Source organism: Stenella coeruleoalba, assembly GCF_951394435.1.
Source record: "Stenella coeruleoalba genome assembly, chromosome: 2".
Lineage (NCBI taxonomy): Eukaryota > Metazoa > Chordata > Mammalia > Artiodactyla > Delphinidae > Stenella > Stenella coeruleoalba.
Genome location: NC_137147.1, coordinates 168884332 through 168907275, shown reverse-complemented (window position 1 = coordinate 168907275; position 22944 = coordinate 168884332). Strand labels below are relative to the sequence as shown.

The 22944-nt window shown below is 38.7% G+C and overlaps 1 protein-coding gene across 12 annotated transcripts in view; it reads right to left on the bottom strand.

Moving 5' to 3' along the window:
• Positions 1-22944, bottom strand: part of MLLT10 (MLLT10 histone lysine methyltransferase DOT1L cofactor) — a 256251-nt gene that overhangs the window by 189663 nt on the left and 43644 nt on the right. For 10 of the 12 annotated variants that reach the window (XM_079912301.1, XM_079912296.1, XM_079912302.1 and 7 more), the window contains one exon: positions 9390-9444. The exons of the other annotated variants lie outside the window; for them this stretch is intronic. In XM_079912301.1, coding sequence (XP_079768427.1) covers positions 9390-9444 — 55 coding nt within the window. The remainder of the gene's footprint in view (positions 1-9389; positions 9445-22944) is intronic. 12 annotated transcript variants of the gene reach the window in all.

Here is a 22944-nt window from a genome sequence, read left to right as displayed (position 1 = left end):
CAAATACCCATGAACATTCTCCAAGATCACAATTAATTCAGGTCACAAAACTAGTGTCAATAAATTTGAAAAGATCTGAAATCAGATCTTATCAATCCACAGTGGAATGAAAATACAAATCCACAACAGAAGGAAAACTGGAAAATTCACAAATACATGGAAATTAAACAATATTCTCTTAAATAACCAATGAGTCAAAGAAGAAACCACAATGGAAACTAGAAAATACCCTAAGACAAATGAAAAACACAATATACAAAACCTCATGTGATACATAGGAAGCAGCACTCAGAGTTAAATTCATACCTGTAAATATCTATGTTGGAAAGAAGATGCTTGAGGGGGTGAAATGGGGTAGGGTGGACAGATAAGGAAGTGATAGTTTAAAAATACAGGGTTTCTTTTGTTTTTTTAATTGAAGTATCGCTGATTTACAATTTTGTCTTAGTGTCTGGTGTACAGCAAAATGATTCAGTTTTATATACATATATATTGTTTTTCAGATTCTTTTCCATTATAGTTTATTACAAGATATTTATACAGTTCCCTGTCCTATACAAAAACAAACAAACAGGGTTTCTTTTTGAAGTGATGAAAATGTTCTAAAATTGACTGTGGTGTGTTGCACATAACTGTAAATACTTAAAAAAAAAAAACTGTTTCACACTTCAAATGAGTGAAACACATGACATAAACCATCTCCTAATAAAGCTGTTTAAAACAAAGCAAAAATGGGGCTTCCCTGGTGGTGCAGTGGTTGAGAATCTGCCTGCTAATGCAGGGGACACAGGTTCGAGCCCTGGTCTGGGAGGATCCCACATGTCGCGGAGCAACTAGGCCCGTGAGCCACAACTACTGAGCCTGCGCGTCTGGAGCTTGTGCTCCACAAAAAGAGAGGCCACGATAGTGAGAGGCCCACGCACCGTGATGAAGAGTGGCCCCCGCTTACCACAACTTGAGAAAGCCCTCGCATAGAAACGAAGACCCAACACAGCAAAAATTAATTAATTAATTAAAAAAAAAAAAAGATGATCTCAAATTCATAAACTAATTATATACCTATGCTAAGGAGCTAGAAAAAGAGCAAACTAAACCCAAAGCCAGCAGAAGGAAGAAAGGTGTAAAAATCAGAGATAAAATGAGAATAGAAAAATAACAGGGACAATCAACAAAACCAAAAGTTCTTTGAAAAGATCAACAAAATTGACAAGCTTTTAGATTGACTAAGAAAAAAAAGGACTCAAATTACTAAATTCAGAAATAAGAGTGCGAACATTATTACTGACCTTAACAAAAAGAAAGAGAATTATAAGAGAACACCATGAGCAAATACAGACCAACAAATTAGATAACCTATAGGAAATGGACAAATTCCTAGAAACACAAACTAACAAAGCTGACTCAAGAAAGAGAAAATCAGGGCTTCCCTGGTGGCGCCGTGGTTGAGAGTCCGCCTGCCGATGCAAGGGACACGGGTTCAAGCCCCAGTCCTGAAAGATCCCACATGCCTCAGAGCGGCTGGGCCCGTGAGCCATGGCCGCTGAGCCTGCACGTCCGGAGCCTGTGCTCCGCAACGGGAGAGGCCACAGCAGTGAGAGGCCCGCGTACCGCAAAAAAAAAGGAAGAGAAAATCTGAACAGACCTATAACAAGAGACTGAATCAACCAACAAGCAAAAACCTCCCCACAAAGAAAAGCCCTGGACCAGATGCCTTCATAAGTGAATTCTACCAAACATTTAAAGAAATATTAACAAAAATCCTTCTCAAACTCTTCCAAAAATCTTGAAGAGGGAACACTTCCGAGCTCATTCTATGAGGCCAGTATGATAGCAAATGCCCCCAAGGTCAGACAAACATAAGAAAACAAAATAACAGCCCAATACCCCTTATGAATATAAATGCAAATATTCTCAAAACAAGTGTATCAGTGTCCTAGAACAGCCATAAAAAATGTCAACAAATTTGGTAGCTTAAGAAAACAGAAATACATTCTCTCACAGTTCTGGAAGCTCTAAGTCCAAAATCAACATGCTTCTCTCCTACCTCCTCGTGGCTCTCACAATCCTTGACATTTCTTGGTTTATAGCTACATTACTCCAATGTCCACCTTACTCTTTTGTTTTTTTAACCTTAGTCTTCACATGGCCATCTCCCCATCTCTGTGTCTCCACATACTTTCACAAGGACATCTGTCATTGGATTGAGTGTCTACAACAGGCCAGGATGATCTCATTCAAGATTTTTACACTGAAAACTACAAAACATTGCTGAAAGAACTTAAAGACATAAATAAATGGAAAGACATCCTGTGTTCATATTATGGAAGACTTAATATTGTTAAGATAGCAATACTATCCAAAGCAATCTACAGATGCAATGCAACCCCTTATCAAAATTCCAATGGCCTTTTTCACAATCCTTGAATTCATATGGAATTTCCATAGAACACAAGGAGCCAAAGCAATATTGAAAAAAAAAGAGTAAAATTGGAACAAACTTCCCAATTTCAAAACTTATTACCAAAGCTACAGTCATCACAACAGTGTGCACTGGCATAAGAATACATAAAAAGAGCAATAGGATATAATAGAGTCCAGGAATAAACCCATGCATATATAGCCAACTGATTTTTAACAAGGATACCAAGACCATTCAATGGGGGAAAGAACAGTCTCTTCAACAAATGGTGCTGGGACATCTGGATACCCACAAGAAAAAAAAATGAAGTTGGACCCCTAACTCACATCATATACAAAAATTAACTCAAAATGGTCTTCACTGGTGGCACAGTGGTTAAGAATCCGCCTGCCAATGCAGGGGACACAGGTTCGATCCCTGGTCCAGGAAGATCCTACATGTCATGGAACAACTAAGCCCATGCGCCACAACTGCTGAGCCTGCACTCTAGAGCCCATGCTCCACAACAAGAGAAGCCACTGCAATGAGAAAAGCCCGTGCACTGCAACAAAGAGTAGCCCCTGCTCACCACAACTAGAGAAAGCCCGCACGCAGCAACAAAGACCCAAAGCAGCCAAAAGAACAAAACAAAACAAAAACTCAAAGCAGATCAACAGGGGAATTCCCTAGCAGTCCAGTGGTTAGGACTCTGTGCTTCCACTGCAGGGGACACAGGTTCGATCTCTGGTTGGGGAACTAGGATCCTGCATGCTGCACAGCACAGCCAAAAGAAAAAAGAAAAAAAGATCCTATCTCTGAATGTAGTCACATTCTGAGCAGCTGGGGATTAGGACTTCAACCATGAAGTGTGTCAACTTCCTTGTCTGTTAAAATAAAGAAAAAAAAATTTTTTTAATGGATCAACAACCTAAAAAGAGCTAAAAACATAAAACTCTAAGGAAGGAAATGGGTGTAAAATCTTTATAACTTCGGGTAGTAATGGATTCTTAGGACACTAAAAGCATAAGCAACAAAAGAAAAATTAGATAAATTGGTCTTCATCAAATTAAAAACTATAGTGAATCAACGGACAATATAAAGAAAATGAAAAAACAACCCACAGAGTGGGAGAAAAGATTTGTAAATCATGCATCTCTGATAGGTGTCTAGAATCCAGAAGATGTAAAGGAACTCTTATAGCTCAACAAAAAAAAAAGACAAACAACCCAATTACAAAATGGACGAAGAATATGAACAGGGGGACTTCCCTGGCAGTCCAGTGGTTAAGACTCCACACTTCCACTGCAGGAGGGCATGGGTTTGATCCCTGGTCGGGGAACGCCCGACACAGCCAAAAATAAATAAATAAATAATACGAACAGGTATTTTTCCAAAGAAGATTTACAAATGGCCAACAAGCACTCATCATTCATGATTAGAGAAATGCAAATCAAAACCACAATGAGGGCTTCCCTGGTGGCGCAGTGGTTGAGAGTCCCCCTGCCAATGCAGGGGACACGGGTTCGTGCCCCGGTCCGGGAAGATCCCACATGCCGCGGAGCAGCTGGGCCCGTGAGCCATGGCCGCTGAGCCTGTGCGTCCGGAGCCTGTGCTCCGCAACGGGAGAGGCCACAGCAGTGAGAGGCCTGCGTACCACAAAAAAAAAAAAAAAACACAATGAGGTACCACTTCATATCCACTAAGATAGCTATAATCTAAAAATTCAGAAAATATTAAGTGTTGGTGATAATGAGAAGGAAATGGATCCCTCATACACTGCTTGTGGGAATGTAAAAATGGTGTACCCACTATGAAAACCAGTTTGGTGGTTCCTTGAAAAGTTAAATACAGAAGCATCATATGACCCATCAATGCCACTAGTATATACCCCCCAAAATACCAATGTTCTAACATCTATACCAGTGTTCACAGCAGCACTATTCACAACAGCAAAGAGATGGATACAACCCAAATGTCTTTCAACGAATGAAAGGACAGATAAAATGTGGCCTGTATATATACAATGGGGTATCAATCAGCCATAAAGAGGAATGAAGTACTAATACAGACTGCAACGTTGCTGAATCTGAAAATGCATCTAGACACTGATGAACAGTTGTTAACACACACACACACACACACACACACACACAACAAATATAATATGCCTCCTGAAGGAAATATACAACACTATCTATGAAGTATTCTTGACTGTCCCCACAATAAACTGATTATGATCAAGTCTCTGAATATATCTAACTACTAATGTACAGAAAATACATGGAACAAAGTGACATGTTAACACACACACACACACACACACACACACACCCCATCTAAGATTAATCAACAAAGTCTGCTGTGTACAAACTCTACAGGACAAATGACCTAGATTTTTTCCATAAGTAAACTGACAAATGGGGGAAAGAAGACAAAGGAGATTACAGAGAGACCTAAGAGACATACCAAGCTACTGCAATGTATGCACCTTATTTGGATCCAGCTTATGGACCTTACGGGATCCTGATTCAACAACTATAAAAGAAAACAGGAGACAGTCAGGAAATTCTGAACACTGACTAGATATTTGATGGGTTTAAGAAATCCCTGTCAATTATTTTAGGTGTGATAATATATTGTGCATTTTTAAAATATACACGTAAACTAGAAATGCTCACAGAATTCAAAATAATCAGAAGACTGGGGTAGGGAAGGGTATAGAAGAAACAGCTGGCCATGACTTGGTCACTGTTAAAGCTAGGTACCAAGGTGGGGATTCTCTCTATTTGTATTTTTCAATAATATTTTGAAATTTTTCAATAATAAAAGTATTTTTGAAATTTTTCAATAATAAAAGCATTTTTTCAATAATAAAAGTATTTTTTTTTAATATACCTGTAAAAATTTACCACTTTAGTATCTCTGATGTCCATTCCCTCATTTTTATCCCTCCTCCTACTTCTGACTCAAACAGTTCCTCAGTATCTCTCCCTTGGACTTAATACAATAAAGCAGAGTCTTACCTCTGTGGAGCGTAGATTCTAACATCAGAGTACAAAACCCAAAACAGTATGTATAATCAAAACTATCCTTGAAAAACCCCTTAAAATCCCAATAGAGAAAGTGCATGACACTGTACGTCATTTTGAATACACAACACTGCTTTATTCAAGTTCTTCTAACTGCGCTGTCAGATAGTATCTATCAACGATCCTCAACTCACTTTAAAACTTCCTCTTCAAGAATATAAGTAAGCCGACACCACCTCTTGCCTGGCCCCCTCAATAATAGTATACTTCATGTCTTTGTCAGCGATGGTTGGGAAAGCTTTACAATAATTCACAAGGGATTTCCATATAGGTTTGCCTAGAGCTCAGTGAGTAAAACGGCAGACTGAATTACCTCCATAATTTATTTTTTTTCTATCTCCCCCCACCCGCTAGGCCATATAGCTGGTTTTAAGCATGTTAAATGCACTTATGATCCAGCTCTGCCTTTCTTTTTTATAGTTGGTCTGGTCTCATGTCCTTCCAATCCATTTACCACAACGCTGTCAGAGTGATCTTTCTAAAACAGAAAACTCATACGTTATTCCTCAGTTTCAGTGGCTCCCCATAATCAACAGGATCAAGTCCTTAGTATGAAAGGGTGGAGCAGGGGCCGGAAGAAAGAGGGAGGGGGAAGGTGGGGAAGGAGGGAGGGAAGGCAAGCCAAGGCGAGGGGAGGAAGGAAGGAAAAGGATGAGCAGGGGAAAGGGAAAAGAAAGAAAATCTTGCCTATACCATCAGCTCCACCTCTCAGAAGGCCTACTATTCAAACTCTACAATGCAAATCCCTGATATACCTGTGTCTTTTGTCATTTACTTCTCCCTTTGCCTATAATAACCCACTTTTCACACACCGATCTATGTTAAAACACTTACCTTCAACAACTGAGAACTATGGAGTGATTAACACTGAAGAAAAGTAACAGTTAAATTGAAAAATTCCTAATCCTGATCACCAGAAAAACAAAACTAAAATTTGGAACATATTTTCTGGTATGAAAAATGGGTATTAGATATTAAAGAACAGCATCACTGATACTATATACATCAGGTACATTGTGAGGTTTCGCTAACCAGTCTGGAAATACAATTGGCATTTCTAAAATAAAATGCATTCCAGGCTCCAAAATAATTTTGGAACACAATTTAGTCAGAATTTTTTAAATACACATCAAATTTAGACTATAACAAAGATGGCATTGCAAATCAATATGAAAAAAATGAACTGTTCAATAAATGGTGATGGGACAAATGGTAGCATTTTAGCATCTAGGAAAAAATTAAGTTGGAACCATACCTCACATTGTATTTGCTGCATACATTCCAAATGTATCAAAGATTAACTGTTAAAAAAAAAGAAAAGAAAGAAAGAAACTATAAAAATACTAAAGGAGGGAGGGGCTTCCCTGGTGGTGCAGTGGTTAAGAATCCGCCTGCCAATGCAGGGGGACACAGATTCGAGCCCTGGTCCAAGAAGATCCCACATGCCGCAGAGCAACTAAGCCCGTGCGCCACAACTACTGAGGCTGCACTCTAGAGCCTGCGAGCCACAACTACTGAGCCTCTGTGCCACAACTACTGAAGCCCACGCTCCTAGAGTCCCTGCTCCACAACAAGAGAAGCCACCACGAGAAGCACACGCACCGCAATGAAGAGTAGCCCCTGCTCGCCACAACTAGAGAAAGCCCACACACAACAAAGACCCAACGTAGCCAAAAATAAATAAAATAAATTTACTAAAAAAAAAAAAAAAAATATATATATATATATATATATATATATATATATATATATATAAGAAGAGGGAGTTCCCTGGTGATCCAGTGGTTACAACTCTGCATTTCCACTGCAGGGGGCACAGGTTCACTCGCTGGTCGGCGAACAATCCTATATGCCATGCATTGTGGCCAAGAAAAAAAAAAAGCTTAAGGAAAAACATGAAAGAATTCCTTTATAACTTTGAAGTAGGGAAAGTCTTAACTAATGGTTCAAAACACAGAAACCAAGAAAGACAAGATTAAGAAATTCAACTAAATAAAAATCAAAATTTTCTGCATGAGAAAAAGCCACATGAGCAAGATCAACAACAGGGCCAAAACTAGTCCAACTCATCACAAAAGCCTAATATATGAAGTACTCCTATGAAAGCTCCAACAAATCAAAAAGGAAAAAATCAACAACCAAACAGAAAAAGAACAGATCACATATGGGACAATACCAGTTGAATTGCTCTTAAAAACATGAAAAGATGCTCAGATTCACTCATAATAAGAGAAATGCAAAATGCATGGTTTGAGACACCAACTTTCATCTACTGGATTACAAAAGATGTGTGCTGCTGGGAACACAAATTGGTACCACCACTAAAGAGAATAATTTGGGAATATCTACCAAAATTAATTGTAAAATCTCTCTGACCCAACAGTTCAACTGTTGGGAATTAATAAAAACCTACAGATGTCTTTGCACAGAAGCAAAATGACATATATATATACAAGCATTAGTCATAAAAGCAAAAGATTAGAAACAGGCAGCTGATTATATAACATATGATAATAAAGAAAGCTCTATACTAATAATAGATAAACTGTTCAGGAAAACTTAAGATGCAAGAGAGTATATATAATATTCATCCATTTGTATAAAATTGCAGAAAATTTTTGTTTCCTCATATTTATTTGTGTATCCAAAAAAGTAGTAACAGCAACTATGTTGGTGGCAGAAACTGTACTGAGAAACTGTGCAGGTAATGGTGTACAGGGGTAGGAGCGAGGATTTTTAATATTTAAAATTTTGGATAATGTGACTTATAGTCTAAACATCAGATTTAAATATTTATATATATGTATATAGTGCTAGTCAAAAATGTTGTATTTTCCCCATTTACTCATGCCATGAAACTATTCTATGCCAAAAATACTTTAGAGCTGGCTTCCCAAAATGGAAGTATATACTAATAGTACTAGTTTTATCTCTACTATTTTGAGTTTCTCCATCAGTTACTTAATTTTCATAAAATGCCACAGTTTAATAAATTGAAGTCTACACATTTAAGAATGGTACTGAGCTATAAAGAAACATGGATTTCTCTAAGAAAGGTAACTAAAAACGGAAATGGGGCTTCCCTGGTGGCGCAGTGGTTGAGAATCTGCCTGCCAATGCAGGGGACACGGGTTCGAGCCCTGGTCTGGGAAGATCCCACATGCCGTGGAGCAACTGGGCCCGTGAGCCACAACTACTGAGCCTGCACGTCTGGAGCCTGTGCTCCGCAACAAGAGAGGCCGCGACAGTGAGAGGCCCGCGCACCGCGATGAAGAGTGGCCCCCGCTTGCCACTAGAGAAAGCCCTCGCACAGAAACAAAGACCCAACACAGCCATAAATAAATAAATAAATAAATAAATAAATAAATAAATAAATAAATTTTAAAAATAATAATAAAATAAAAATGGAAATAAAAATTAGAAATACAAAAGGGGTCTTATGAAAGCACACCAAAATTTAAGAAAAGTCAGAATTTGTTTATATTCAAGCAACAAGGATCCACAGGGTGTTAAAATTAACATGCATTAGAAACATCATTTGTCTAGCAATACGCAAAACAGGAGGAAAAGAATATAAAACAGATTTTTATCTCTAACGAAGAAAAAAAAAGAGTGGCTTATTTTCCCAACAGTAATATAAGAAACTGTATCCATTTAAAAAAAAAAAATCAAGATTTTAATTAGAAGTATCTGGATCATTCTGCACCAAAACAAAACAAAACTTAAGTTTGTCCAGAAAGTAGAAAAGCTGTTTCAATTTTTAAAAATTAAAAATTACATCCAGTACTGTTAAAAATATTTGAGCAGCAAACAGTTTGATATAATATGAATTACCAGATATTTTAAAATATATCTGCACTCCAGTGTTCAAGAAAATTTTTCTCAGAATTCTCTGCACTTACCGCCATTATCTGTTCTTTTTAAAGCTCCATCCTTATGAGGACACAGTTCACATCTCTATTAAAAGGGGGGGGGAAACAAAGAGATTTTTCAGATTACCAAAGTATAATATCTTCCCTGTAACTTGAAAACTATTAAAAATATGGTAGTGGCATTTGTACTAGTTGCCACCAAGAGTGTATCAGAAAGATCCTCACAAAGTAATTCTCCTTGACATTTGGTCTTCCTCAGAGTACCAGACAACAACTTTTAAAAAGTAATTTTACTTAACATTTAAATTCCTGCCACAATTTTTTTTCTAATGTTATATTAATAAAAATAAAAAGATTCTCTCAACATAGGATTGGGGCACAGTTTTTAACCTGTGCCTCTACTCCTTTGCTTTCTGAGTAGAATCAACCAGGATTATTACATACTCAGTTGGATCTGGTTTCTCCTGAAATAAAGAGCCAAACTCAAATTCAGAATTTTGATTCAAGTAGGAAGGCATGATCTCACATGTGCTTACCTGCCTTTGGAAGAAAAGAACTGCTCTAATTATTCTAGTTACTCTTTTTATTCACAGCCCAATGATACTCAGAATTATTATGGATCCCTCTCTACCACTCCCACAATTTAAAACCAGAAATAAACACCAAGCCAGTATTGCCATTTCTTTTCACTACTGACAAGAGGACTGAAATAATTGTAACAATAATAAAGAGTTTCAGTGGCACTGCCTTACTGTGAAGACTACATTCCTAGAAATCATATATGATACTTATTATTTGTACCCTATCTTACTCTCCAAAGAGGTTTGAAGCATATAATATAGTAATATAAATGAGTTACACAGTAAAATATGAGCAAGAAATTAAAATAAAATAGTGAACAAGCACGCAATAAGCTGGTAGGGGGGTTAAAAGACAAAAGTACTAAAAATCATCTATATCCACAATAAGCAGTTAAGGGATACACAAAACAATTAGATGTAAACTATGATATCAGAAACAGTAATCATGGGCTTCCCTGGTGGTGCAGTGGATAAGCATCCATCCGCCAATGCAGGGGATACGGGTTCAAGCCCTGGTCCGGGAAGATCCCACATGCTGCAGAGCAACTAAGCCCGTGTGCCACAACTACTGACCCTGCACTCTAGAGCCTGCAAGCCACAACTACTGAAGCCCGCATGCCTAGAGCCCATGCTCTGCAACAAGAGGAGCCACCGCAATGAGAAGCCCACACACTGCAACGAAGAGTAGCCCCCACTCGCCACAACTAGAGAGAAAGCCTGCGTGCAGCAATGAAGACCCAATGCAGCCAACAATTATTTAATTTTAAAAAAAAAAAAACAGTAATCATGAAGGGAGGAGAATACAGATGCAGGGTTTTTTGAATGCATTTGAAATTAAGAGATCAGCAACTTAAAACAATCCCGTATATATAAATAGACTGCTATACCAAATCCTCATGGTAACTGCAAGCCAGAAATCTATGATAGATATACACATCAAAAAGGAAAAGAAATCCAACCATAACCCAAAAGATAGTCATCAAATCATGAGAAGAAAACAACAGAAGAAGAATGGGAAAAAAAGACCTACAAAAACAAATCCAAAACAACAAAATGGCAATAAGAACATACATATCGATAATTACCTTAAATGTAAATGGACTAAATGCTCCAACCAAAAGACATGGGCTGGCTGAATGGATACAGAAACAAGACCCACATATATGCTGCCTACAACAGACTCACTTCAGATCTAGAGACACACAAATACTCAAAGTGAGGGGATAGAAAAGGTATTCCATGCAAATGGAAAAATGAAAAGAAAGCTGGAGCAGCAATACCGGTATCAAACAAAACAGACTTTAAAATAAAGACTGTTATGAGAGACAAAGAACACTACATAATGACCATGGGATCAGTCCAAAAAGAGGATATAACAATTGTAAACGTATACGTACCCAACATACAAACACCTAAATATACAAGGCAAATACTAATGAACATAAAATGAGAAATTGACAGGAATACAATAATGGTAAGGGACTGTAATTCCCCACTTACATCAATGGCCAGATCATCCAGACAGAAAAGCACTAAGTAAACACTGGCCTAAAATGACACATTAAAGCAGATGCACTTAATTGATATATATAGATATGTATATCTATATATATGAGCACTCCATCCGAAAGCAGAATACACATTCTTTTCAAGCGCACATGCAACATTCTCCAGGATAGATCGCGTACATACTAGGCCACAAAACAAGCCTCAGTAAATTTTAAGAAAACTGAAATCATATCAAGCATCTTCTACAACACTATGATTGGAAATCAGCTACAAGAAAAATCAGCTACAAGAAATTGGAAATCAGCTACAAGAAAAAAAACTATGAAAAACACAAACACGTGGAGGCTAAACAATACGCCACTAAACAACCAATGGATCACTAGCGAAATCAAAAGAGAAAATCAAAGAATACCAAGAGACAAATGAAAACAAAAACATGATGATCCAGCGAGTTCCCTGGTGGCCTAGTGGTTAGGATTCCGGGCTTTCATTGTCATGGCCCAGGTTCAATCCATGGACAAGGAACTGAGATCCCGCAAGCCACGTGATGTGGTCAAAAAAGAAAAAAAAAACACAGGATGATACAAAACGTATGGGATGCAGCAAAAGCAGTTGCAAAAAAAGGGAAGTTTACAGCAATACAAGCTTGTACCTCAGGAAACAAAAAAATCTCAAATAAACAACCTAACTTTACATCTAAAGCAACTAGAGAAAGAAGAACAAACAAAACCCAACATTAGTAGAAAGAAAGAAATCATAAGGATCAGAGCAAAAATAAATGAAACAGAAATGGAAAAAACAACAGAAAAGATCAATAAAACTAAGCTGGTTCTTTGAAAAGATAAACAAGTGATAAACCTTTAGCCAAACTCATCAAGAAAAAAAGGGAGGACTTCCCTGGTGGTCCAGTGGTTAAGACCTCCACTGCAGGGGGCAGAGGTTCAATCCCTGTTCAGGGAATTTCCACATGCTGCGGCGTGTGGCCAAAAAAAATTAAAAAGAAAAAAGGGAGAGGGCTCAAATCAATAAAATGAGAAATGAAAAAGAAGTTACAACTGACAGGACAGAAATACAAAGCATCATAAACTACTACTACTACTAGCAACTATACACAACTAAAATGGAAAATCTAGAAGAGATGGACAAATTCTTAGAAAGGTACAGTCTCCGAAGACTGAAGCAGGAAGAAGTAGAAAATATGAACAGATCAAGTACTGAAATTGAATCAGTAACTTAAAAACTCCCAACAGGAAATTCCCTGGCAGTCCAGTGGTTAGGACTCTGCACTTTCACTGCTGAGGGCCCGGGTTCAATCTCTGGTCAGGGAACTAAGATCCCGCAAGCTATGCAGTGCAGCCAAAACAAAAAAGTTAAAATACATAAAAAATAAAAGCTCCCAACAAACAAAAGTCTAGGACCAGATGGCTTCACAGATGAATTCTACCAAACATTCGAATATTTAAAGAAGAGTTAACACCTATCCTTCTTAAACTATTCCAAAAAACAGCAGAGGAAGGAACACTTCCAAAGTCATTCTATGAGGCCACCATCACCCTGATACCAAAACCACACAAAGACATCACCAAAAAAAAAAAAATTGCAGGCCATTATCACTGATGAACATAGATACAAAAATCCTCAACAAAATAGTAGCAAACCATATCCAACAATACATTAAAAGAATTATACACCATGATCAAGTGGGATTTATCCAAGGGATGCAAGGGTTTTTCAATGTCTGCAAATTAATCAATGTGTCATATAACACATTAACAAATTGAAGAATAAAAATCATACAATCATCTCAATATATGGAGAAAAAGCTTTTGATAAAGTTCAACGTCCATTTATGCTCCCCAGAAAATGAGCAGAGAGGAAACCTACCTCAACATAATAAAGGCCATATATGAAAAACCCACAGCTAACATCATACTCAATGATTAAAAGCTGAAAACATTTCCTCTAAGATCAGGAATAAAATAAGGATGCCCAATTTCATTATTCAACATTGTTTTCTAAGTTCTAACCACAGCAATCAAAGAAAAAAACAAAAAAAAGAAAGAAAAGGAATGCAAATTAGAAAAGAAAAAGTAAAAATGCCACTGTTTGAAGATGGCATGATACTCCACATAGAAAATCCTGAAGACGTTACCAGAAAACTACTAGGAAAAAAAAAAAAAAAAAAAAACTACTAGAGCCCATCAATGAAATTCAGTAAAGTTGCAGGGAACAAAACTAATATACAGGACTTCCCTGGTGGCGTAGTGGTTAAGAATCCACTTGCCGATGCAGGCGACAAGGGTTCGAGTCCCGGTCCGGGAAGATCCCACATGCCACGGAGCAACTAAGCCCATGTGCCACAACTACTGAGCCTGTATGCCACAACTACTGAGCCTGCGCCCTAGAGCCTGTGACACAACTACTGAGCTCGCATGCCACGACTACTGAAGCCTGCGCACCTAGAGCCTGTGCTCTGCAACAAGAGAAGCCACCGCAATGAGAAGCCTGCTCACCACAACAAAGAGTAGCCCCCACTAGCCGTAACTAGAGAAAGCCCACGCACAGCAATAAAGACCCAATGCAGCCAAAAATAAACTAATATACAGAAATCTGTTACATTTCTATACACTAACAACAAACTATCAAAAAGAGAAATTAAGGAAACAATCCCATTTACCACTGCATCAAAAAGAATAAAATACCTAGGAGGTAAAAGACCTGTACTCAGAAAACTATAAGACACTGATGAAAGAAACTAAAGATGACCCAATCAGATGGAAAGATGTTCTTGGATTGAAGAATTAATATTGTTAAAATGACCATACTACCCAAGGCAATCTCCAGGCTCAATGAAATCCCTACCAAATGAGTAATGGCATTTTTCACAGAACTAGAACAGATGATTTTTTAATTTCTATGGAAACATAAAAGACCCCGAATAGACAAAACAATCTTGAGAAAGAAGAACAGAGCTGGAGGAATCCCACTCCCTGACTTCAGACTGTACTACAAAGCTACAAAACAGTATGGTACTGGCAAAAAAAAAAAGACACATAGGTCAATGGAACAGAATAGAGAGCCCAGAAATAAACCCACATACCTATAGTCAATCTATGACAAAGGAGGCAAGAATACACAATGGAGAAAAGACAGTCTCTTCAACAAAAGGTGATGGTAACGCGGGACAGCTACATATAAAAGAATAAAATTAGAACATTCTCTAACACCATATACAAAAATAAACTCAAAATGGATTAAAGACCTAAATTTAAGGCAAGATACTATAAAATTCCTAGAGTAAAACAGGCAGAACATTCTTTGACATAAATCACACCAGTTTTTTTTTAATCTGTGTCCTAAATCAAAGGAAACACAAGCAAAAATAAACAAATAAGACCTAATTAACTTAAAAGCTTTTGCACATCAAAGGAAACCATAGACAAAACAAAAGACAACCTGCTGAATGGGAGGCTGAATGAATGGGAGAAATTTTTGCAAAGATGTGACTGATAAGGGGTTAATACCCAACATATATAAACAGCTCATGCAACTCAACATCAAAAAACCGCCCAATTGAAAAATGGGCAGAAGGGGACTTCCCTGGTGGCACAGTGGATAGGAATCTGCCTGCCAATGCAGCGGACACGGGTTCGAGCCCTGGTCCCGGAAGACCCCACATGCCGCGGAGCAACTAAGCCCGTGCGCCACAACTACTGGGCCTGCGCTCTAGAGCCCACGAACCACAACTACCAAGCCCGCATGCCACAACTACTGAAGCCCACACGCCTACAGCCTGTGTTCCGCAACAAGAGAAGCCACCACACTGAGAAGCCCGCACACCGCAATGAAGAGTCGCTCCCGCTCGCCACAACTAGAAAAAGCTCACGCACAGCAACAAAGACCCAATGCAGCCAAAAATAAATGAATTAATTTTTTTTAAAAAAAGGGGGGCAGAAGAACTGAACATTTTTCCAAAGAGGAAATGCAGATGGCCAACAGGCACATGAAAAGATGTTCAATATCGCTAATTATTAGAGAAATGCAAATCAAAACTACAATGAGGTATCACCTCACACTGGTCAGAATGGCCATCATTAAAGTCTACAAATAGGAGTTCCCTGATGGTCCAGTGGTTAAGAATCCGCCGTCCAATGCAGAGGACACGGGTTCGATCCCTGGTCAAGGAACTAAGATCCCACATGCCACGGGGCAACTAAGCCCATGCGCCACAACTACTGAGCCCACGCACTCTGGAGCTTACACACCACAACTAGAAAGAAGCCTGCACGCCACAACTAGAGAGAAGCCCGCGCACCGCAACAAAGATCTCGCGTGCCACAACTAAGTCCCAATGCAGCCAAATAAATAAATTTTTAAAAATATTTTTTAAATCAATGAAAGCATTCTGTGAGAATCAATGTACCATATGAAATTTACAATAAAGACAATAGTATCATTCATTATAAAAAAAAGAAAAATACTGATTCAATTACTTCACTTCTACAGAGCCAAAGGAAATATGATAGAAATGGCAATTATTAAGTACTGTGTCATCTTCATATCACTTACACACTTTAATTTCAAGATATGAAAAGACATGTGTACAGAAATATTTTATATCACTGTTTATGACTATAAAGTTTTTATTATAAGTCCAACTGTATAACAATGAGGGAACTAATGCTATATTCACAAATATTTTAAATGAGTTATAAAATGCAGAGAAGAAAATTCTAAAAGAGAACTACATGCTAATAAGTAAAATACTATTACTATGTCTTTACCTTTAGTCTTCTACTAAAGGTAAAAATAGATATATAGAAGACTTGAGAGAAAGAAATAACTACAGACAAAGAAGGTTAAGTTATAATTAGAGGCTATACCCTAAGCTCAGGAAAAAAGTATCAGGTTCTGGACAATAGAGATTCCAGACCCTACAGTAAACTAATCCAACCTGAAAAGTTTCACAGGGCAGGCTGCAGCTGTACATGTTACTATTAAAGTTCCACAGATGCATTCTTATTTAATAAGTGAGAGGTACTGTTTAAATGCACAAGTAAATCCTGTAAGAGAGTACACAGATTATAAGGAGACCAAAAAAAAAAAAAAAACACACACATTGAAGATCTTACTTTTTTTTTTTCTATTTTATACATAGTAGTTTATATCTCTTAATCCCCTGCCTTGCCCCTCCCCTGCTCCTTCCTTCCCCACTGGTAAACACTTGCTTGTTCTTGGTATCTGTGAGTCTGTTTCTGTTTTGTTTGTTTCTATATTATTTTACTATTTATTTGGCTGCATCGGGTAGCAGGATCTTCACTGAGGCATGCGGGATCTTTAGTTGTGGCATGTGACTTCTAATTCCCTGACTAGGGATCAAACCAGGCCCCGTGCACTGGGAGTGCGGAGTCTTAGCCACTGGACTACCAGGAAAGTCCCTCTGTTTTGTTATATACATTCATTTGTTTTATTTTTTGGATTCCAAGATCTCACATTTTAACAAAGGGGGGGAAAAACGTTTTAATTGAAACGGTCCAAACAAGCGGAAGTTATATAAGGTGGTTCCTTCTTTTTTACATCACGTAGTATACTAAGAAAGCATGCAACTACTTTCCATCTTTATAACACAGGCATCAATTTCCAAATACTTTTCCTACTTTACTTTAGATTATTTTCCAAAATATAAAACTCAGTATACTTCACTAAATCAAGTTCACCCAAAATAATGACTTTTAGGAGGCTGTGGCTATTAACAAGCCATTCAGGGCTTCCCTGGTGGCGCAGTGGTTGAGAGTCCGCCTGCCGATGCAGGGGACACGGGTTCGTGCCCTGGTCCGGGAAGATCCCACAGGCCGTGGAGCGGCTGGGCCCGTGAGCCATGGCCGCTGAGCCTGCGTACCGCAAAAAAAAACAAAAAAACAAACAACAACAACAAAAAAAAGCCATTCAGCTATACTGGTTTACTCAGACTTCGAACACCATTGTATTACAGAAAGCAACAAGATAATAATTATTTTTTTATAAACAGTATAGGCTAAATAAGAAGAATAAATTCAAGCTTTAAGTTTGATCTTCCTCATATTATATAAAAGATGTAATTGTGGCATTAAGAAAGTATGTGTAGGGAGGGGCTTCCCTGGTGGTGCAGTGATTGAGAATCTGCCTGCTAATGCAGGGGACACGGGTTCGAGCCCTGGTCTGGAAGGATCCCACATGTCGTGGAGCAACTAGGCCCGTGAGCCACAACTACTGAGCCTGCACGTCTGGAGCTTGTGCTCCGCAACAAGAGAGGCCGCGACAGTGAGAGGCCCGCGCACCAGGATGAAGAGTGGCCCCCGCTTGCCACAACTAGAGAAAGCCCTCTCACAGAAACGAAGACCCAACACAGCAAAAATTAATTAATTAATTAATAAACTCCTACTCCCAACATCTTCTTTAAAAAAAAAAAAGTATGTGTAGGATAAAACATTTACCATCATTACTTCTTCTTTTAGGCAAAAGATAAAAATACATATTAATTAACCTATTTTTTCTTGTGTTTTAGAAAGACTCGTGACTACCAGAGTAGAAATAAGCACCCAGAGCACCCAGGCTGGGGCCTCCAAACAGCATTTCCCAAAGGAACCAGAACTGCTGAAAGAAGTGGATGATTCCAGGTCTAGGTCAAGTATGCCCTGAATACCTCATTCTATCAAATAGCAAGGAAGCTATAAAAGACTGCTTTAGTCATATGAAAAGGACCTATGGTCCAACCTAAAGAGGCTCCTGATGGCCAAAGATGAAATCATCTAATGCTAACAGAGATAAAAACTGCAATAAACTGAAAACTACCAAATATTTTTAAATCCATCATAAAATGAATTTCTACTTCAAAAATTGCTGAGTGGACTACCCTGGTGGCACAGTGGTTAAGAATCCACCTGCCAATGCAGGGGACATGGGTTTGAGCCCTGGGCTGGGAAGATCCCACATGCTGCGGAGCAACTGGGCCAGTGCGCCACAACTACTGAGCCTGCGCTCTAGAGCCCATGAGCCACAACTACCGAGCCTGTGTGCCACAGCTACTGAAGCCCATGCGCCTAGAGCCCGTGCTCTGCAACAAGAGAAGCCACCGTGATGAGAAGCCTGCGCACCACAACGAAGAGCAGCCCCCGCTTGCCGCAACTAGAGAAAGCCCGCGTGCAGCAACAAAGACCCAACGCAGCAATCAATCAGTCAATAAATATTAAAACGAAAAGAAAAGGAAAGAACTAAACAGGGAATTCCCTGATGGTCCAGTGTTAAAGAATCCGCCTTCCAATACAGCGGATGCGGGTTCGATCCCTGGTCGGGGAACTAAGATCCCACATGCCACGGGGCAACTTAGCCTGAGCACCACAATCACTGAGCTCGCACGCCTCAACTAGAGTCCGCGTGCCGCAAACTACAGAGCCCATGTGCTCTGGAACCCACTCATGACAACTACAGAGCCCCCATGCCCTGGAGCCTGCGTGACACAACTAGAGAAGAGAAAACCCACAGGCCACAACTAGAGAGAAGCCCACGCGCTGCAACAAAAGATCCCACATGCCTCAACAAAGATCCTGCGTGCTGCAAATAAGACCCGATGCAGCCAAAAATAAAGAAAATAAATCTTTAAAAACAAAAAAGAACTAAATAAAAATTCTTAAACTTAAAAATATAATACATGAAGTGAAAAATTCATTGGATGGGCTTAACAACAGAATCAAGATGACAAAGGAAAGAGTCAGTGAGCTTGAAGCTACATCAATAGATAGGATCTATCTGAAAAAGAGAAAATGGTAAAAAAAATGAACAGAGCTTCAGGGACCTATTGAACAGTATCAAGAAGCCACCATGTATAATTGAAGGCCTGGAAGAGGAGGAGGAGGTGAGGGAGAGAATATGAATATGAGAATATGGCAGTAAAGAAAATTTTGAAAAAACAATGGATGAAAATTTCCTCTATTTGAAGACAAATTTATGGATTCCAGAAGCACAGTGAATCCCAAACAAGCAAAACCACTTCATGAAAAGCAAACAAAAGTCTTCAAGAGGCAGCCAAAAGAAAAGGACACACCAAAGACAGGGAAACAGTGATTGAATTAATAGCTGATCTCTCATCATAAACTATGGAAGTCAAAACAGTAAAACAAACATCTCTAAAGTGCTTGAAGAAAAAGAACTGTCAATCCAGAATTCTGTATCTAATATATCCTTCAAAATGAAGGTGAAACAGACGTTTTTAGGTAAGAAAGAGCAAACAGAATTCATCACCAGGTGATACAGACTACAATAAAGGCTACAAGAAATTCTTCGGAATAAAGAGAAATGGTACTAGATGAAAAACAAATCTTCAGGAGGCAAAGAAGAACACCATAAATGGTAAATATCTGGGTAAATATTGCGTTGGCCAAAAAGTTCGTTTGGGTTTTTTCGTAGGAGCTTATGGAAAAATCCGAACAAACTTTTTGGCCAACCCAATATAAAAGACTTTTAGTTCTTAAATTCTTAAAAATACATATGATTACTGAAAACAAAAATTGTAATACTGTCTTCTGGGGTCTATAATATATGTAGCTCTAATATATATGACAATAGACAATAGCATAAGTAACAATGGACAGAGGTGATGTGATGTAAAAGAATCTCTACAGTTACAAGATTTCTACACTTTACAAGAAGTGATACAATATTAACTATAAGTGGGTACGCTAAATAGACTGTAAAAAAGGTAAGGAAATATACTGAAATTGCTAGAGAAACACTAAGAAACTAATGCAAACAGAAATAGCTCTATAAAACTGGTACATTAAAAATTCTCTACATGCAAAAAATTAAGTTGGACCCCTTATGCATATGATATATAAAAGTAACTCAAAATGCATCATATACTTAAATGTAAGAGCTAACACTATAAAACTCTTAGAATGAAACTGGAGTAAATTCTTCATGACTCAGGGCTGGATAATGGTTTCTTAGATACAACACCAAAAACAGAGGCAACAAGAGAAATAATAGATAAATTGGAATTTTCCAAACCTAAAACCTTTTGTTCTGCAAATGATACCATCAAGTAAAAAACCCCATAGAATAAAATACTTACAAGATATATATCTGATAAGGGACTTATACCCAGAAAATATAAAGAGCTCTATAACTCAATAATAAAAAGATATATAGGGACTTCCCTGGTGGTTCAGTGGTTAAGACCCCGTGCTTCCACTGCAGGGGGCTCGAGTTTGATCCCTGGTTGGGGAACTAAGATCCCACATGCTGCAAGGCATGGCCTAAAAAAATAAATAAAATCTTAAAAAAAAAAAAAGATAAATATCCTAATTAAAAACTGGGGCAAGGATCTGAATAGCCATTTCTCCAAAGAAAACACATAAATAACCAAAACAAGCCTGTGAAAAGATGTCTAACATTCATTAAAGAAATACAAATCAGGCTTCCCTGGTGGTGCAGTGGTTAAGAATCCTCCTGCCAATGCAGGAGACACAGGTTTGAGCCCTGGTCCAGGAAGATCCCACATGCTGCAGAGCAACTAGGCCCGTGTGCCACAACTGCTGAGCCTGCACTCTAGAGCCTATGCACCACAATTACTGAGCCCACATGCCACAACTACTGAAGCCCGCGTGCCTAGAGCCCGTGCTCCACAACAAGAGAAGCCACTGTGATGAGAAGCCCGTGCACCGCAACAAAGAGTAGCCCCCACTCGCCACAACTAGAGAAAGCCCATGCGCAGCAACGAAGACCCAATGCAGCCAAAAGGAAATAATTAAAATAAATAAATTTATAAAAAAGAAAAAAAGGAAATACAAATCAACACCACAATGAGATACCACGAGGATGGCTAAAATCAAAAGATAAACAAATCCTGTTAGCAAGACTGTGGAGAAATCAGAACCCTCATATATCGCTGATGGGAGTTTAAAATGGTGTGGCTGCTTCGGCAGTTCCTCAAAAAGTTAAACACAGTTACCACATGGGTCAAAAATTCCACACCCAAAAGAAATGAAACCATACATTTACACAAAAAACATGTATGGAAATGTTCAAAACAGCCTTATTCAGAATAGCTAAAATATAGATAAAATCTAAATGCCGATCAACTGAGTGAACAAATAAAATGTGCCAGATCCGGACAATGGAATGTTATTCAACAAAAAAAAGGAATAAAGTTCTAATACATGCTAAAACACGAGTGAACCTTAAAAACATTTTGCTAAAAGCAAAAAGCCGCTCACACAGTCACCACACAGTGTATGACTCCATCTATATGAAATGTCCATTCCTTTCAAGTGACTATGGTACATTCACCACAAAATAAGACACAATGAATTAAAAGGAATGAAATCATACGAAGGCAACTTCCCTGGTGGTGCAGTGGTTAAGAATCCGCCTGCAACACAGGGGCCACGGGTTCCAGCCCTAGTCTGGGAAGATCCCACATGCCATGCAGCAACTGAGCCCGTGCGCCACAACTACTGAGCATGCGCTCTAGAGACAAGCCACAAATACTGAGCTCGCATGCTGCAACTACTGAAACCCACGGGCCTAGAGCCTGTGCTCCACAACAGGAGAAGCCACTGCGATGAGAAGCCCGTGCACCTCAACAAAGCCCACGAGCAGCAGCCAAGACCAACGCAGCCAAAAATAAAATTAAAAAAATAAGGAAAGAAAGAAATCTTACAAAGTATGTTCCCTGACCATGCTAGGGGAAAAAGCTATAAAATTAATTAATAACCTAAGATTTCACCTAAAGAATCTACAAAGGTGCAAACTAAACCCAAAGTGAGAAGAAAGTAAATAGTAAAGAGCAGAAAAAGATGAGATAGAAACACTAAAGAAAATTTTAAATCAAAGACTGTCCTTTGGAAAAATAAAGTTGATAAACTTCTAGCTAAACTAATTTAAAACATACACAAAAATTACCAATATCAGGAATAAAGGAGGAATTATCACTATAGAACCCACAGATACTAAAAAACCAAAGATTATTAACTTTACACTAACCAATTCAACAACTTAGATGAAATGGAAAAATGCCTTGAAAAATACAATTTACCAAAACTGACAAGATGAAACAAAATTTGAAGAGCCCTTAAGTTGAATCCATCATCAAAATCCTTCCTCAAGGGCTTCCCTGGTGGCGCAGTGGTTGAGAGTTCGCCTGCCGATGCAGGGGACACGGGTTCATGCCCCGGTCTGGGAGGATCCCACCTGCTACAGAGCGACTGGGCCTGTGAGCCATGGCCGCTGGGCCTGCACGTCCGGAGCCTGTGCTCGGCAACGGGAGAGGCCGCGGCAGTGAGAGGCCCGTGTACCGCAAAAAAAAAAAAAAAAAAAAATCCTTCCCCAAAATACAACTCTAGGCTCAGATTTTTTCACTGGTAAATTCCATCAAACACCAAGGAGAAAACAGAATCAATCTCACACAAACACTTCTAGAAAATAGACTACTTCTGAAATCATTTTCTAAGTTCAGCACA